Raw genomic sequence first — 18,290 nt, forward strand, 5'->3', positions numbered from 1 at the left:
CCTGCTTTTTTGTTTTTGTTTACCTGTGTGTTTTAGTTTCCATCTCTTTATGTCTATGTCATAGCTCAAAACTTTCTCTCTAGTTCATATGAGCGTGTGTGCATAGGTATTTCTATACAGTTACAGCTATCCAGGTGAAGACAGTTTGTAATAGGTTTTTAGTTTCAGAAGAGCAGATCATGATTATCAAATCACTTGAAAGAGAGCCGGTGCTTTCCTCTAGTGTAATTAAGAAAACAATACTGATGGTACTGCACAGGTAATTTGCTAAGTCATAATTGATCCAAGACTTGTAAGATGAGAAATGTTTTGTGTTTTTAAATTATGGCTGTGCTTGAGAGAGCCATAGTTGCTCTGTGTTCCTAATTGCTTTTCTAAGTAGTAACTTCTGGAGACCCAGCTGTCTGTCAAGGCTGCGAGAGAAAGGAGGATGAATGAGGCAGCTCCTGCCCTTTTAATGACCACTTGTACTTTTTCACTCATTTGTCTGTCTCCAATGTACAAGCACACACACTTGCAGAGACACACTTAGAACAAACAGGACAACATGTGGGCCATGCTGTCCCAGTTCTGCTAACATCATTAGATGAAGAGTGCTGGGAGGATTTGCATCTGATATACTGTAGAATAACATTGAGCATGAGACTGTAACACACACATGCAGGTATGCATGCAAAGACCAACGGTTCATTGATGTTGCAGACTTAACTAAATACATTAAAATTCACAGAATTGACAAGCAAATCTCTCTTTCATGCTGAAAATCCGGAACACATATAGTGTCTCTTTTTAAAAGCCAAAATGTAAGGCAGCAGCTGGGCAGTGAAAGGCCTGTTGGTGAGATTGCTTAAATGCAGTGTGTAAGCAAACTACATCTGTAGGCATGAATTTGACTGTAAGCGTGTGTTAAATGAGACTCTGTTTTGCCGCTTTGGGCGTTCTGAGGTGAAGCACTGAACCTAAACTCTGTGTACTGAATTTTGTGTTTTGTGGAGACGATGAATACTGTAGTGTGAACTGATGCAATTTAGTTTTACCTGCCAAGAGAAACTTGTTCACAGTTCATTTGACTCTGCTATTTCCTGCAACCATACTGAACCAGAGAATTTCAGGTTCCTTAAGAAAAACAGTAAAACGGCACAAAAGCCACAAAAGTGTGTAATTGATTATATAATAATAATAATAATAATAATAATAATAATAATGATATAGTAATCCATTATTAGAAAATACGTTATCTCAATCAGCCATAAAAGTTGGTATACACATTCCTTCCTTTCTTTCTTCAGGGAACATTCAGCCCCTGTTAATGTGCATGTTTTGGTGTTAACAGCCTAATTTCAAAATGCTATAATCTTTGATTACTGCGTATTGTAGTAACTTTTTAAATCTCAAAGAAACCGTAAGATGTCATGAGTTACTCCGAACAGTGTGGACTGTGATATCCCCACATACCAGCTTGTCAGACAAAAATAAACAGTAGCAAATAGGGCCTGTAATCTCTCAACATTACATCTTATTCAAAGCGGGACTGAACTCGAGAACGCCACAGTCCAGCAACGATTACCAATCTTGTGTGCTTGTTTACAAAAGATGGGAAAGATTCTTCACTGGCAGCCACCTTTAGTGCACGAGCTAGATACTATTGGGCTCATTCTATTCATAATTTTCATCATGTGTAAAATTGCATTTATTAGTGTAATTCGTTGTGTGTGTGTGCTATAGTTGATGAGTATCAAACACGTTTGTCTGCTCTCACTGCCCAACAGATCAGCCAGAAAAAGCTGAAGAAATTTGAGAAGGAGTACCACACCTTGAGGGAGCAGCAGGAGCAACAGGAGGCCCCAATCGAGAGATATGAGGTAGACAGCAGCCCAACATATTCACCTGTGCATATTAAGCATTATAAATTCTCCATAAATTTGATATTTAGGTAGATCTGCTTTTCAAAAGACATGCAACTCTGATTTGGTTCTCCTGACAAGAGCAGGAATATTTATATCACCTGTCCTTGATTTATATTTATATAGTTTATAATTTAACATATATTCCTAAGTAAGACAAATGCTGGAATTTTAAATCTTTTTTTGAAAGTAGGATAGTGATATCTAGTGAAAGTGTGATATCTATAAATTATCCCCTTCACTCATATGCTTCTCATCTCTGGGAAATTATTTTACATGTATGTCTGTATTTTAATACAGTTGTCTGTTGCTGTTAATGATGTACAAACAATTACCCTGTTAAACATTACAGGTAACTCTTGCTGTGTAATTAAGCTCTCACTTGATCATAGTTCACTTTTACACTCACACAATCTGATTCTGTATATTGTTGCACTGAGCCAGGAAAGATGCTTACACATTCATTCGCAACTCGTCATGATTAACTCATTTTCTATGCTCTGCTATCTCTTCACTCTTCTTCCTCTTTCATGTTCCCTCACGTCTTTCTGTTCAAACTCTTCTGTTTTTCTGGCCCCCTCTTTTTCTTGTTTCATTCTCTGCCTCTGTCCAGCGGGAGAACCGTCGTTTGCAGGAGGCTAACATGCGTTTGGAGCAGGAGAATGATGATCTGGCACATGAACTAGTCAGCAGCAAGATAGCCCTGCGCAAAGACCTCGACAACGTAAGCCAAAGAGAAAAAAATATTTGTGTCAATTTGTGTGTGTGTGTGTGTGTGTGTGTGTGTGTGTGTGCGCGCGCACGATATTCACTTCTGTAACCACAATTGTGCAAGAACTGAAACAAAATGAGAAAGATTGCAGACAAGAGTGTCTTTGTGCAACAAATACACTTACATGTAGTAATGTAACACCTTTATTTACACAACATCAAAATGTCGTTAGTGTGTCAGGCTCGTTTAACTTACTTTGAAAAGAAGGACAGTAGAGAGAGCTATGACAGAAGTAGGGCAAGTGTAACTTTCAATAACCTCCTCGACATTGGGTTGTTTTTTTCATGTGTGTTTGTGTCAGGCTGAGGAGAAGGCAGACGCTCTGAATAAAGAGTTGCTGCTGACCAAACAGAAACTGGTGGACTCTGAGGATGAGAAGAGACGACTGGAGGAAGAATCTGCGCAGGTTAGAGCCAACAATGAGGCACTTTTCAGCCTGATAACTATATTTTAGACATTAGCTGAAGATGTGTTTTTCTTTCAATCTCATGTGGCACACAGGGTTACAAATAGTCAGAAAGTGACACCACTATTTCAACACAAATTGTCAGGTGAAGGAATTTTTTAGAATTATTGTGAAGAGTCGCTACTTAAATCTCCTGTCCTGCGGCCAAGAGGGAGACTAGCAGGATATATGCAATTTTAATGTCCTAGGCTGTGACTGAGCAGTCTATCTTATGAACAGAGCCAACAGTCTGGAGGTTTTATTTCAACCACACACTGTGATGGCTGATTTTACTGATGGTCTCTTTCTGTGGATGATGGTGTGTTAATTGGTATAATCACCTTTTTTTGGTAGGAATAAAACATGCAGACTCATGGCATGTCTACTTTTAGTTTATTACACTGTTGTCTGAAAAAAGGCTGTAATTGATCTTTTTCTGAGGTAGCAGTACTGACCATACCATTACTGGTTATGTTAAACCATACAAGCCATTACACCCCCTTTAAACATACAGGAAATGCCAAACACAAGCATTTATCTATCTCTCTGTATACTGTATTCACCTTTCAACATACAGTAGGTCTGTCTCCTAACCACTTTATCATTTAATCTGCCCATGCCATGTTCTCCCTGTCTGTATGTATTATTGTATGGCCAATATGTCATACAATTGGTAGAAAAAACTATATTCCAAATATTTTCAGGGCTTCCTCTATCCATCCATCCAATGTCAAAGGAAGTCAGTTCATCTTTGATGTTGATTTTCTTGAGTATGATGAAGAATACCGCTGAGGTGAAGGACAGAACCACTGCCCTCTGTTTCCATGTGTGTTCAGTGTTGTCCTCCAAATGTGTCCTGTCTTCTTGAGTGTGTAGGTCTAGCTGTGAATGATTTATGTGCTTGCATAGAGGTTACGTTGAGGGTGTGACTTTGCCCCGGGCTTCAAGTCTGCCCATACCTTTCTTTGTCTTCTTCACATGTCATGGCAGTCACATGGTCTCTGGGGCCTCTGACTCGGCTCCCATCCTTGGTCTCAGTATCTGTGTTTGTTTGCTTCCACAGCTAAAGGAGATGTGCAGACGAGAGCTTGATAAGTCTGAATCAGAGATAAAGAAGAACGGCTCCATTATTGGAGAATATAAGCAGGTATGTACTGCAAATCTGAATTGTGTGCTTTAGAATTGATATAGTACAGACATCACTTAAAAAGACACAAATTAAGAAGTCTAGCAAGATTGTTGATTCCTTTGAGTTTGCTTATAGTACAGTACTATGAGCCGTGCTGTTTAAATCATATTACTGAAGTGTGTCTCTTTTCTCACAAGTACATTTAGGAGAAGTGAAACTATAAACTGTGGCAGACTAACCCTAGTTTCCTTGAAACTTTTTGAACACTGTGATTTTCAGTTTAGATCCAACATCATAACCCCTTCTACACTCCACTTAACCTCCCACAAGCCTAGACAGATCTCCCAAGGCTCTTTAACATGATCAATACATACGTCCATCCAATACAGAAATACAAATATTTAACTATACAATTGCATGTATATTAATACATCCTAATAAGTATACATATATACCTACAATTAAATACAAAAGTAAGAAATGTAAGCCGAGAAGAGGATGAAAATTAAATATATTTAAATAAAAGGGAGCAAGATGTACACAGGAACATATTTACATGGAGTTGTTCCTCACAGTCGCAGCATTCTGTATCGCACATCCTTTGTTACATCTATTGTATCTTGAAACCTTTTTGTGTTCATTCCTGTCCGATAAACTACAGTATGTTCTCCAGTAATGCAATTCCAGCAAAATACCATTAGTCAATACTGTAAGAGCATAAAAAAGTTTCTGATAATACTAATCCTTATTTGTATAGCAAAGAGTGCTTCTCAAAGAACAATGCGTTACAAATCATACAGGTAAATAAAATGTATAAGCATTAACCTAAATAAAATAAAATTAAACTCTAATCAAATTAATAGATAAATAAAGAATATGACAATGAGTCAGCCAGCCTTTCTGTATGTCCCTGTCTTTCTTGGGACTGCCATGTAACAAACTCTGACTCCCTTAGTTTTATGCCTAGACTCTGGAATGTCTACACACATGAACATATGGAGCTAAAAGGTCTGAAATATAGCAAGGAGCCAAGAAATTAAAGGTAACCAATAAAATCTTTAAATCAATCCTAAAACCTTCTGGGAGCTAAAAATAGGTGTTGACAAGTCACACCTCTTCGCTCTGGTTAAAAGCTTAGCAGCTGACTTTAATACAGCTGCTGTTGTTTTCCAGCAGCAAGAAGAAAACTGGACAGTAATTTTTTATATCAGAGAATTTATTCTAATCTGTAGCTTAGATTTAATTTCATGAGGAGCTTTACAATTTAAAGTAGATGAGCAGAAAGCTGCTCATTGATCTGGAAGACACACAGAACAAAGAGGAGCTATGCTAATTAAAGATGCAAGTGCATAAGAAACAGGGTAAGACAGCAGTTAGCAGTAGATGATCAGATACAAACAGCCAGTAATTCTGTACAGTAGATCCACGTTAGAGTTTAGTTTACACACACGTTAACAATTTAAAGATTTTTACTGACATTTAAAAGGTTACTTGATTGAAGACTTAATAACTCAAAATTAACAACTAAAAATGTTTAACAGGACTGAAGAGAACTTGAGCAAAAAACTGTTGGCAATCTCTGCTTAGCAGCAAGTAATGGCCTTAAGTTATTAGTTCATTTAAATCTCAAAGACTATGGAGTTATATTTCTCTTTATTCAAGAGCGCATTATTTCAATTTGAGAGCATTTCTCACTAATATTACGTTCAGATGTTGTAATAATTTCCCTCAAAACCTTGCTCACACTCAAATAGTCACTGCTCGCGCTTGGATTTGCTGTGCTCGTGCTCAAACTTTGTGCTTGGACTCAGATATTTCTCCTTGCACTCAGGCTGATTCTGCGCGCTTGCAAATCTTCTCCTCGGATTTTTCCTGCGCTCTCGGATTGTTTGTGTGACAACCCTTCAGCAACCAATAGAATGCCAGCTGTAGTGTTGACCAATGAAATGATCCCTGCCCCGTTGAGGGTGAGTTCGTTTTATGTTAGAACATGCGTTGCGGAGGGCTCCTCTGTAACCCAAGTTTATTTACCCCCCGCCGTCCATCGCTTTATTATTAGTATATGTCAGTAATGTTCACAGAATGGTCGACGCTCTTTCACCTGCACCCATCAGGAAACGGAAGAAAGCTTTGAAGTGGGACATATCAAGTTACGTACACAACTATGAGGGTGAGTAACATAAATTAAGCACATAGCATATGGCGCTAGCCATAGCTAGCCTAGCTTGATGTCCGTAAACAAATAGCTTTTCTTTATACCGGTAGTTTACCTAGCTAGATTGAACGACATATGACGGACAGTATGTGTGTATTCACAACTGGTATTTAATTTCCCCACTAGTTTGGTTAACCATGTTCCTGGGGATTTGGCTAATTTCAGACATGCTAGCATATAGCCTAGCTTGATGTCCGTAAACAAATAGATTTTCTTTATAGTTTAGCTAGATTGAACAACATATGACGGACAGTATGTGTGTATTTAATGACCCCACTTTGTATTTTTTCCTCGTTTGGTTAACCTTGTTCCTGGGGATTTGGCTAATTTCATGTTAGAGCCAATAGTAAAACCTAAACTGTAATATAACTGAAAGAACACCAGAAACTGGATTGTTTGTGTCCGTTTTTGCATCACTGTTGTGTGTTGTTAATCAGAATTTAGTCTTCATTCCTTCATATAACATCAGTTTGAAAATGATGGATTCATATCAGTCTGTATAAAACGTAATGTTAAGTACAATTTTATCACTATAATAAAAACAGATCTAGAAATGATTTGCTCCTTAAATAGCATTTTTTTTTAATGAATACAAAGCAAACTGAACAGAAAAAAACAAGCATTTTCTTTTCTTCCAGTTGAGGCTGAAGGGCTCAACCAATGCTGCATCATAGCAGCACAGTGTCTTATCACCAACCCATGAAAGCTAGAAATCACCCTGCTGCTCCAGATCTACCTACTGTACGGCTGGCTACAGACTACAACCATCTGCAACATCATCAACAGCTGCACTTAAAGTCTCTTGGGGTCATATGGGACTCGGTTGTTCTCCATACTGCATCATACACTATATTATTTTTCTGTTTTGTTATATTAGTAGGCTACAGACAACACTAAGAATCATTACTTAATCACAGTATATATTATTCTGGTGTACACTGTTGACTTGACTCACTGCTATTGATTATACGTCACTTTAGCTTGCTACTACCTCATAACTTTACCTTAATTGCTCTTGTATAGTTAATTTATCTTCTACTAGTTGTATATACCTCCTATTTATTTCAATTATTCTTAACTTGTGTTGCAATACCTGAATTATCCCTCTTGTGAACACTAGACTTATCTTTATTTTAGTTCATATCATAACTCTGCACCTGGGTCATCTGTTTGCCAATATCAATGTTCCTGCTACAGTAAATCCTACAGGCAAAGTGTACTGCTTCACAGGAGTATGAACCATACGCTTTTTAGGTTTTGTGTCAAATATTGTGCAGTTTGTTATGAATTACTCATTGTTTTGACAAGGTAAATTAAAGCCGTTAAACAACCTGCGAGTGTCCACTCTGGTAAATTTAATTGTACTGTTTTTTTTTTTTTTTTTTTATAAAGATTACAGAACATGAAAAACCTATTTGCCTTGATAAGGGTTTTAATTTGTTGCAAATATGAACATGGCTTTAATAAGATATCTTATTGCTCTGAAAAACTACAATGATTTAAGAAATATCAGTGATACTTATCAACATTTATTGAATTGATTGTATATGTGGGCAGACATTACAGGCACCTATTCATGTAAACAGAGAACACAATAGTTCTCTCTTTTATCACTTGGATTATGCCGGTGATGGTGCAGAAACAGGGGTGAAGTCCTTGTAGATCTCTGGCACTTTGAGGACAGACAGATCTAGCAACTCTCCACTGTTGTCTTTGTATAGTGTGCTCCTATTTAAGACAAATTCATAGACATCAACACATAAGATATTAGGTGTGCATAGCTTTATTTAACATCATTACTATCTTATCTTACCTTCAATGCTTTGGATTTGTGGACATCACAGTAATTTTCTCTCCCGGGCATTGTTGTGCACCCTGTGAATTTAAGCAAGATAAAGAAATGATAAGTGTATGTAACATGATTTTACAATTAAATTATTATCAGACTTGCCAACGTTCTTGGTTTGTGCCACTGTTGCCTGCCCTCTGCATACAGGTGAGTACAGGGGGAACCAATGGGATTTTGCATTTGGAGTAATGTACTGACTGGAACAACACAGTAGTGTGGTTGTACAGCACTGGTCCATGCACACGGTGCAGCTGTGATGCAGCTCAACAGGGGTACTTCAGCCACACCTGGAAGAAGGGAAACTGAAACACAATACTTGTTTTTTTTTCTGTTCAGTTTGCTTTGTATTAATTTCATTAGGGTAAAAATAAATAACTGCTATTTTAAATAGTGTTTTATTATAGGAATGAAATTGTACTTACAACTTTCTATACAAATATATATGAATGTTATTATTGTTAAAATAATGTTATAAGAATTTAGAACAATATCTGAAAAACATACAACAGTGATGTAAAAAATGATACAAACAATCTGAAATATCTGAGTCCAAGCACAAAGTTTGAGCACGAGCACAGCAAATCCAAGCGCGAGCAGTGACTATTTGAGTGTGAGCAAGGTTTTGAGGGAAATTATTACAACATCTGAATGGAATATTAGTGAGAAATGCTCTCAAATTGAAATAATGCGCTCTTGAATAAAGATAGGAATATAACTCCATAAAAGACAACATAAATGAAAAAGTGAATATAGATTTAAACATTCTTCACTTAACATCTCAAAAAAATTACACTAAACAACTCTTGTTCTGATCCTTTCATGTTTTAAGTAGGCCAAGCAGTTGTTATCGTCAAGATAATACTCAGTGTGCAAATACTACAGTGACAAGACTGGTTGAGCACCTCTTCTCCACTTATCTTTCCTTATTTGGCTCGTCTTTTCAGATCTAAGCTCTGATCAAGCCATTACTGTCGCAAGACTAGCTATAAATATTTAAAACACAATATGAGAGCAATCTGTTTTCATTCATCCCTCTAGTTCTTGAAGAAACTTCTAATTGTATGAAATGTCACTAAGACAGGCTCTGGGTACTCTGAACCTAGAGCCTTTGATGACTGAGCCTGTAGGCATATTTTGAGTTCCTGTCTCTCTGAATTCCTCTTACGGTGATTTTCATCCTCTCAGATCTCATCCTGTCACTAAATGCTTAAATATAAACCTACCCAGATCAAGTGCTAATCCCATCAGCACATTCAGACATTATGCAACAATCCAGCTCGTATCGCTGCCTGTGGAGGCAGACACAAATAGCAAGAGGACTAATTTAGAAACAGACCTTAACTTCACCTGAGTCTAAAAATATTGATAGCAGATCTGAACACTGATTTTGAGCTGTCAGGGATTTGATGGTTGTGTGTTTGTGTGTGTATTATGGGTGAAAGCAGCCTTTAGATTGCTAGCATGCAGCTGAGCAGAGCTAAATGTGAAAATGGAGCTTTGTCCAAAAATATTGTTCTTTTTGTGACAGGGACTAAGGGGGTGATAGATGGAGAGAGGGAGAAAATGAACAGAAGTCCTTGGAGGAGAGTAGAGGGAGGACAGCAGCATTCAATCCTCTGGGATTGACAAATTGTGGAATGCCCCAAAATAGCCTGAATTGTTTTCCAACCCAGAATTATTCTTCAAATAGCATTTTCCTTTTTCAGTGGCTGTGAATGCCAAGTTTCTTTTTGTGGGATTAGAGCCAAAAAAGCTTTGTGTGCTAATTGCCCCTCCAGCCTACGAGGACAGAGAAGCGTCTGTTAATGGTGAAGCTAAAAGCAGTGTTAAGTGGAGTACTGTAATCCTTGTTGTAGGAGCGGAGAACTCAGTCCTCCCGGGTATTTGCCAGGGACAGCGACATGTGCCAGTGCGTGTGTCTCTGAGGCCCTGTTAGCATTATATTTATTTTATTTTTTACAGTTTTAAAATTCTGATACTGGATACTAAAATACATTTTTTGATTGAGCGCTGCATCCTAACTGTCTGCTTCTAGTTAAAAGCTTTAAACTTGTCATAAGTGTGATAAAGCAATTAACATACAGCAGCATGTGCTTACAATACTGTATGCCCATTGTAAGCATATGTACTGTATACATTATTGACAGAGAAAACAAGAGAAAATGAACAACATGAAAACAAAAAATGGTCCATGGGTATTGAGCCTGAACTATTAGAAACAAGCACAAAAAGTATTATTTGACAGACAAGTGTCAGAAAACAATAACCAGAATGAAGGAAACAGCAATACTATTCATCCTGAATTAAGATAAGCTAAATGATCCTCGACAGTTTACTGATGGTACAGTGATAAAGATTCCTTACTGAAGACTGACATGTACCTCTTCCTACCTCCCTCTCACATAGACTTTAAAACACTGCAGCACACACTGCCCTCTCACCATATTCCTCTTAGCCCTTCTACAAATTATGAAAAAATATAATGAGAGGAAAATGCCTGCTTCCCATGTTGGGTAGAACACGTATTGAAGACAGAAGGCTAGTGGCTCAAGTTAAAGCTTCATAAAGTAAACTTTTTTTTCCCCAGCATTCCAGGGAAATACTCTTTCAAATAAGGAGGCAGGGAGTGTAAAAGAGCAAGAGGGCAGTTGCATGATCAAGAGGGATAAGTGACCAGTAATGATGAACGGAAGGTAGAGAGATGGGTTTAGTAATGGCAATTGATAGCCAATGAAGGAGAGGATGACAGGAGAAAAAGATAAAAAGGACATGTAGGAGGAAAGAGATGGATATTTGCTTAGCTAATGATACGCCGATAGATGTATAGACTGATCTCTAAGGGAGGAGGATGACGAGAGATATACAGTATGTGCCACAGGGAACCAGAAAGAAAGGCAGAGAGCAGGAATAGATAGAGAGATAGATTGTCTGTCTACAGAGAGGTGGGATGACCCGATGTTCCCGTTAGGATGACTCATGTCACATCGATCTCTCTGTTTGTCGGCAAGCTAGAGCACAAGTGTGCGTGTGTGTGTGTGTGTGCGTGTGTGTGTGCGTGTGTGTGTGTGTGTGTGTGTGTGTGTGTGTGTGGGGGCCATCGTGTTATAGGTATAGAAGGACGGGGAAAGAGATTGGGTGTATATATAAGGATACTCATGTGGGTATATCTGGTGAGCCCTACTGGAAAAACAGGACCTTTTGACACCACTAATGGACTTAAGAGTAAGAGGATGAAGTCTGTGCAACAGAGACTGAGTTACCAAGAAACACGAACAAGGTTGTGCGCAGTGGTATGGTCAGAATCAAAAGAGCTTTCTCAGTGGAACAATACACTTCTCTATTTTGGTTTTGGTCCATTTGTGTTCCGTCGTCCCATTACATCCTGGCTCTACTATAACAAAAAAATACTACAAGCTTTTGGGCTGGAAGTAAAAGGAGGGTGATTGAGTTTGAGGCGTTCATTACATAGGGTTACTGATATATTCATGTAATAGAAATTTAGATTTTCCACATTTTATTTCATCCTGCAACCTTAGTAGAGCCAATGTTCTAAACTCATACATATTAATAGAATCTGTGGATAATATATATGTACGGTATTATAAAACTGGCAAGACTAAAAAAAAAGTAAACAAGCTAGTGTATCTGTATTATGTTTGATTTATCTTCAGCTAACTAACATGGTGCAGGTCTAGATACAAAAGCTGTACTGTACTGTCACGCTGTGCGTCACGTTGAGTGGCTCAGTAGAAATTCATTGGACTTTGGGTGAATTGTTGATCACGTTGACGGCAGTCTGAAAGCTCTGTGACTGAACACACTGTCTCTGGTTCATATAGATCTGCTCCCAGCTGAGTGAACGACTGGAGAAACAACAGACAGCCAACCGAGGAGAACTGGAGAAAATCCGGGTGAATTTTACACACAAACACACACCTCGAAACACCGCTGTGTGCACTCAAACACTGCTGTAGATTACCAGTCTGGACTATAAGTGGAGCATAATTGCAGAGCTGTGCTGTTAGGGACAAATGTATGAATGCACAGTATATGTCTTTTACAGTTAGCCTACTAATTAGGAAAATGAATGTATGTAGTGTAGACTTAGAGTGAAAATGCTCAAAACATATATTTTACAGAGCTTTATTTACAGTGTATATAACTTCTAAATTTGTATTTCATGTATCAGAAATGCTCTACAATCATTGTAGAGTTGATGCATGGTCGATACACTCTATAACCCTAGATGCAGCTGTTACCTCCATGTAGAACGTCAGAGCCTGAAATGCACAGAACAGTTTAGATCTCTCACTCCCAGAGTTTGCAGATATGTTGGGAACTATGTTGCCATCTTACTGTCTTGTCTGGCAGTGAAATCAAAGCTTTTGCGGGAAGAATGACAAAGGGGGCCAAGGAGCCAGGGCCAGGCATCTCACATCCAGCACTTGGCTGGTGAACTGTTTGTTTAGACTGTAGCTGGGAGAATGGCCATTTTGGCAGAGAGCTCTGTCAGGGCTGCCCAAGAACTCACAAAAGGACAGACAAAAGGTTTATTGCACCAAGGACAAGTCTTGTAACGGATGTAGCAGCACTTCTATGTGTGTGTGTTAGAAGTAAATGTCTATCATCTGGTTTGTTCTTGTCCTTTTTTTGTTCTTGTATTATTCAACAATAATGGTGCAGCAAATGCAATACATTTTTAAGCAATCACAATTATAACTGAAGTAGGGGAACACTGACGTGAATTATATATAATTAGAAATGTTAAAGCATGTTAAATAATATACTGACATACTTATTCACCAAAAATATTTGAAGTGACGACAGAAACAATTTCAGCTCTGCAGGGATGAGCCAAGAAACGTTATGTATAATTGCTATTCAGCTTTAAACTCCGTTGACAATTTAATCCAAATATGTAATAGTGTTATGAAATATTAATTTTGAGGGAATATCTCAACAGACATAGTCAACTGTTGTTGCTAAGAACTAACTGAGGTGCTGTGGACAATGCTGCTTGTTACTGTAAACTACTGCTAATGTATCAAGGGGTCTCAAAGGAGTCAACCTACTAAGTAGGACCCGGCCTGCACTGCCATTAGGATGGTTAGTAGCCATGAGCCATACTTCGGAGTGAAGTGAAGCAGGAACACTAAAACTATAATTTGTACGTATGTATTTGTGATGCAGTAGTATTGTCTTGGATTAGTCTGAGGCTGAGTATTTTTACACCTTTAAACACTTCCAGTATAGCATAGATCGCAAAAATAACGCCCCAGTATTAGAATGAGTTAACACTTGAAAATGAACAACAAAAAGTACCTTAATAGGGTTTTGTCCTACAGCGCAGTCAGTATGCCTCTTTTTGTACACATTTTCTGTTGCTTGCTGCTTGCACAAATGTTCTGTGCCTAATAATAGCTCATCACATACAGCACAAGGGCACCCAAAAAGAGCTCTTTGACAAAAGGGCAGGTTGGAGTGCAGCCATGACGGAAGAAGGAAAGCATAGCTGGCTTGTATGGCTACTACACTAATGAGCTGCCATGGTTCAGTAAATATGCAGAGCACTGTCTCTGCTCATATTATAAAAAATATAATTTCTGCAAAAAGATAGACACGGCACCTTTAGTTTAGCCACACAAATCATGTCATAAAATGTCATAAAAAAGTCATAACTAAAGTGATACTCTTGGAGCTTGGCTACAAGTGTAGTCAGTTTTTTGTAAGCATCAGCTGCTGGCCTATATTTTTAGCTAACCTGGAATGTTTCTTTTATTGTTCCTATTCTGCATTTCTTCTCTAATGCTTTTTTTACTCTACTCAAGCTTAAAGGTATACTAGGTATACAAGCAACTAGTATAAAGATTTAAGTTATTACCTTGTTTTTTCCTCTAACCTTCTTTTCTCCTTCTCTAGTCCAAAGTGGAAGGCTGTGAGAAGTGCAGTAGTCTTTTCAACAAAGAAGGTCGTGTGCGGGCCGCTGTGACCACAGCACCTGCTGGGGGGACTGAGGAGACAGATGAGGAGAAAGAGGGTTTGAAGAACCAGCTGAGAGAGATGGAGCTGGAACTAGCTCAGACCAAACTGCAGCTGGTGGAGGCTGAGTGCAAAATCCAGGTACACTAACACACAGTTTTGGCCTCTTTGAGTGTGAGAGTTCAAGATTAACATACATGATTGAGGCCACAGATACATTAATACGAGGGATTTCCCTGTCACGTGGTTTACCCTCGATTTTGGAGGAGCTTGTGAGTTATGCCTGATCTATTGAGTTGCAATATAACTTTAATCAAACTAGTTCTGATCCCATTACGACTTGTCTAGCTAATGTAGAAGCCATTATACAGACAGACCTTGAGCACAGTGATTGTGCTATACTGGCCTTTGTTGCGATGACACATTCAACACTACTTTTATAAAGAACATAGCCAAGTCAATTTCATTGGGAGAATACTGCTGGCTTTATTAGGAGAGTCTAGATCATTTCCAGTTAGTCTAGTCATTTAGCTAAAGAATGTTTTGGGACATCCATTTTTTTTTTTTTTTTATAACCTAGGCAACCTGCTTTAAAGTTAAAGGAGTGTGTCACCTGCACAGCAATTAAAGGGGAGGTCATATTTCTACTCTCGTGACTGTATCAACCCTCAATGAGAACCACATGAAAAGAAGTACCGGGCAGCCAATGCACCACAAATCACAGCAGAAAATTAGCTATTAACAAGATATGGGAGTATTATTGGTGAGCTCCACTTAATTTAATGTTTATAAATGATTAGTGACATTGCTGTAATTAACAGTGTCTAAAGCAGCATTGATATATAATATAATTAGAGAAGAGCAATCTTATTAAAGTGGGGAACAGTAGAAATATTTCAAAAATATATGTAAGCACAGTTGACGGTCAGTGTGGAAATAATTGGGGAAATCAAGAAAATGTCGAGATTTATTTTCTTAGAAAGAGACCAGTGTGGTGAGTTAAAAAAAGAGACCAGAAGAGAACTATTTACGTGGAAAGCTTATGACCACCAGCAGCAAGGAGCTCTGTAAGGTGTTTACTGAAAATGTTGTCAAAAAAGAAAGATTGAAAGAGTATACATATGATTAATGGCATCTCTTAGTGGGAAGATAATTGGGATCAAAGTTGCTGATTAAGAAAAGACAAAGTGGTAAGAAATACTAGAAATCTTTTAAAAAGTACACAGAGCACCATACTCTTAAAAAAACATGAGCCAAAATCTGTTATTTATTGGCAGATTTCTTTCGACCCCTGTTGTTCTGTGGTTGTCATAGTGATAGTTCTCTTTCCTCTTCAATCAGGACTTGGAGCATCACCTGGGTCTGGCCCTCAACGAAGTGCAGGCTGCCAAGAAGACCTGGTTCAATCGAACGCTCAGTTCTATCAAGACCGTCACTGGGTCCCAGGGCAAGGAGACCACCTAACCTGATAACCCCATCCTCCAGTTTTACCCAGACCATGTCTGGAGCTCAGTGCAACGCACTTCGCTGAAACCTCTGGACGCCTAACTTAACCCACTGGGCCATAACTTTAACATTGACCGTTAAATCCCAGGATGACCATTAATACAGACTGTGTTACTTGTTCCTCTTATCAAGAATGTTCTCATGTTTTCCTGTTCCCAACGCTCCTAATCTTATCACCCCCATCCATGTATTCTCCTCCCCACCCCGAATGACTACAGCCAAATGTGCTGACGAGAAGGGGTTAAAAAACATAAGATGAAGTACAATGGTACCACTTTCCCCAGAGACACAATGTGCTTCCGAACACAGAAAGAAAAGCGTAAAAAAAAAGAAAAAAAAAAAAAAAAAAAAAGCTTCTTTTATTTCTGTCTTTGTACTGCTGATATTAAAGACCCGCAGAAGGAAGGTAGGACATCTGACCTGTTACTGTCCTGACGGGATAGAGAAGAAAACACTCCGTCCTTCCTAACTGTTCTGTGTGCTCCCCTCTAAACTACTGGCCAACCAGTCCCTGTATAAAAAAAAATTGTTTTAGGTACGAGAGCTAATAGAAGCCTTTTCAAAACTGAGCTTTTTCTAATTTACGATGAACAATACCTTTCTTTTTCTATGTATGTACATGAATGTGCTTATGTAATGAGCTTGTGTGTGTGTGTGTGTGTGTGTGCGCATGTTTGTTTTTGTGTTGACTATGAGGTGTATGTGTTCATATGTGTGAGACTGATAAAAATGTGTTTGAATGCATAAATAATTGACTGAAATAACGTTAAAATGTGTGTATAAAAGAGAGAGTGAGACAGCGTGTGAAGGTCCAAGGGAAAGAAGAAAAGCACTATGGTTATGAGTGTGTGCATGCATGTTAAGGGAAAAAAGGTTTTCCCTGGTTGTCTAGTTTCCTTTAATGTTTAAACGTGTATATGAATGATGCTAAAGAAAAGTTTGCTGACAAAGCCTTGATCTGAAGGTCGATAAAGATGATAGTAGTGGATATGAATATATAATTTACAGTAAGGAGAGATGCACAAATGCTGTTGTGACTACCAACAGCAGCAGCATAACTTTCCTTGCATCAAATTTCAGACATAAAACACGATTAAGGTTTGTTTGGTTTAGATGTCCCAGCACAAATACACTAAAAAAGGATCCAAACCATGCAAACCTCTGCATGTATTATACAGTATGTGTATGTATGTTACAACACTGTTAAACCCCAGAGTAGTGCTTGTCACAAACTCTAAACATCACTTAGGGGAAGTGTAAAGGCAAAATGGAAAGCACACACACAGACACAGCAGGTTGTAACGGCTGCTACACTTGAACACATCTTTAACCCCCCTCTCTCTCTCTGGCGCCAGCTGCTCTGTGATCTGTGACCCTGACTGGCAGGGTGGCAGGCCGGGTTTATTTTTCACACTTCAGTCGGACCTTTGAGAGCTCTTTTACCACTACACACATCTGAATTGCAATGTTCATTTATATATAAAGGCACATACAGAACAAACGCTTAGTGGCCACTTTATAAGGGACGGTCATTTGTCACGCAGACAAGGTGAAGACGTTTAGTCACTTTCTAGCAAGAATAGTAAAACAGGCCAGATGTTAGATCTGGAAGACGCTATGTTTATTGGTACTAGTCAAGGATGTTATCTTAATACAGGATGGTGAGGATAACAGAAGCAATGCCAAACATGCCTCGTCAGTGAGAGAGGTCAGAAAAGATGTTTAAAACAGGAAGGCCACAAGGACAGAGATAAATTCAGCACTGTCTATGTGTGACTTGTTGAATGTTGGCTTGACTTTTGTGTCTGCTGCGGACAGCTAAGACCAAGAAGATGAGGCAACATTAGGCAAGTGATCACGTGTGTGTATATGTTTGTGTGTGTGTATATATTAGGGCTGTCAATCGATTAAAAAATGTAATCTAATTAATTACATACTCTGTGATTAATTAATCGAAATTAATCGCATACATAATTAACGGTGCCTGAACCGATACTTTTTAAGAAAGTAAAAAAAGAAAACAGTTGGTGACATTAAAGAACGGCTTGTTTATTGCTAAGGCCATATGGTCAAAATTAAATGATTTAATAATAATGTATAACAATAACAATAACTTATTTCACTAGTAAATAGCTGTTGAATGACAAAAACAACCACCAGATGGGAAAAGGACATTTACAATAACTTCAAATGCACCAAATGTAGTTTACCAGTTTCATTGAACGCACCGTCTGTGTTGTTTCTCCGATGGCAGCTGCAGATTGTTACATACCGGTGTTGAATCCTCTACAGTAAAACACAGTCACACTTTACACCGTTTAGCGTTAGCTGTCAGCATTTTAACCGTGTTTAATCCAGCTACTAGCTAGCGGTAGGCTAACGTTAGCTGCTGTCGAGTATAGTGTTAACTAGCGCCACATGCAGCGGTGTTTGTGTTGCCTTTATTGTCTGTTTCAGAGCATCAGAGAGAAGCGCAGACATATCAGTGGCA

At 38.5% G+C, this 18,290-nt stretch overlaps 1 protein-coding gene and 1 long non-coding RNA gene across 8 annotated transcripts in view; both read left to right on the forward strand.

Moving 5' to 3' along the window:
• rabgap1 (RAB GTPase activating protein 1) overlaps positions 1–17,733 on the forward strand; it is a 75,881-nt gene extending 58,148 nt beyond the window's left edge. For all 7 annotated transcript variants that reach the window (XM_078272096.1, XM_078272094.1, XM_078272098.1 and 4 more), the window contains 7 exons: positions 1,770–1,862; positions 2,518–2,628; positions 2,978–3,082; positions 4,185–4,268; positions 12,154–12,225; positions 14,234–14,434; positions 15,635–17,733. In XM_078272096.1, coding sequence (XP_078128222.1) covers positions 1,770–1,862; positions 2,518–2,628; positions 2,978–3,082; positions 4,185–4,268; positions 12,154–12,225; positions 14,234–14,434; positions 15,635–15,757 — 789 coding nt within the window. In that variant the 3' untranslated portion in view covers positions 15,758–17,733. The remainder of the gene's footprint in view (positions 1–1,769; positions 1,863–2,517; positions 2,629–2,977; positions 3,083–4,184; positions 4,269–12,153; positions 12,226–14,233; positions 14,435–15,634) is intronic.
• LOC144531301 (uncharacterized) lies at positions 5,960–7,797 on the forward strand. The gene is made up of 2 exons (XR_013503209.1): positions 5,960–6,420; positions 7,104–7,797. It is a non-coding gene; the product is annotated as an uncharacterized LOC144531301 (long non-coding RNA).
• Positions 17,734–18,290: the final 557 nt, after the last annotated feature.

The sequence above is a fragment of the Sander vitreus genome, chromosome 16 (assembly GCF_031162955.1).
Source record: "Sander vitreus isolate 19-12246 chromosome 16, sanVit1, whole genome shotgun sequence".
NCBI classification, from domain to species: domain Eukaryota; kingdom Metazoa; phylum Chordata; class Actinopteri; order Perciformes; family Percidae; genus Sander; species Sander vitreus.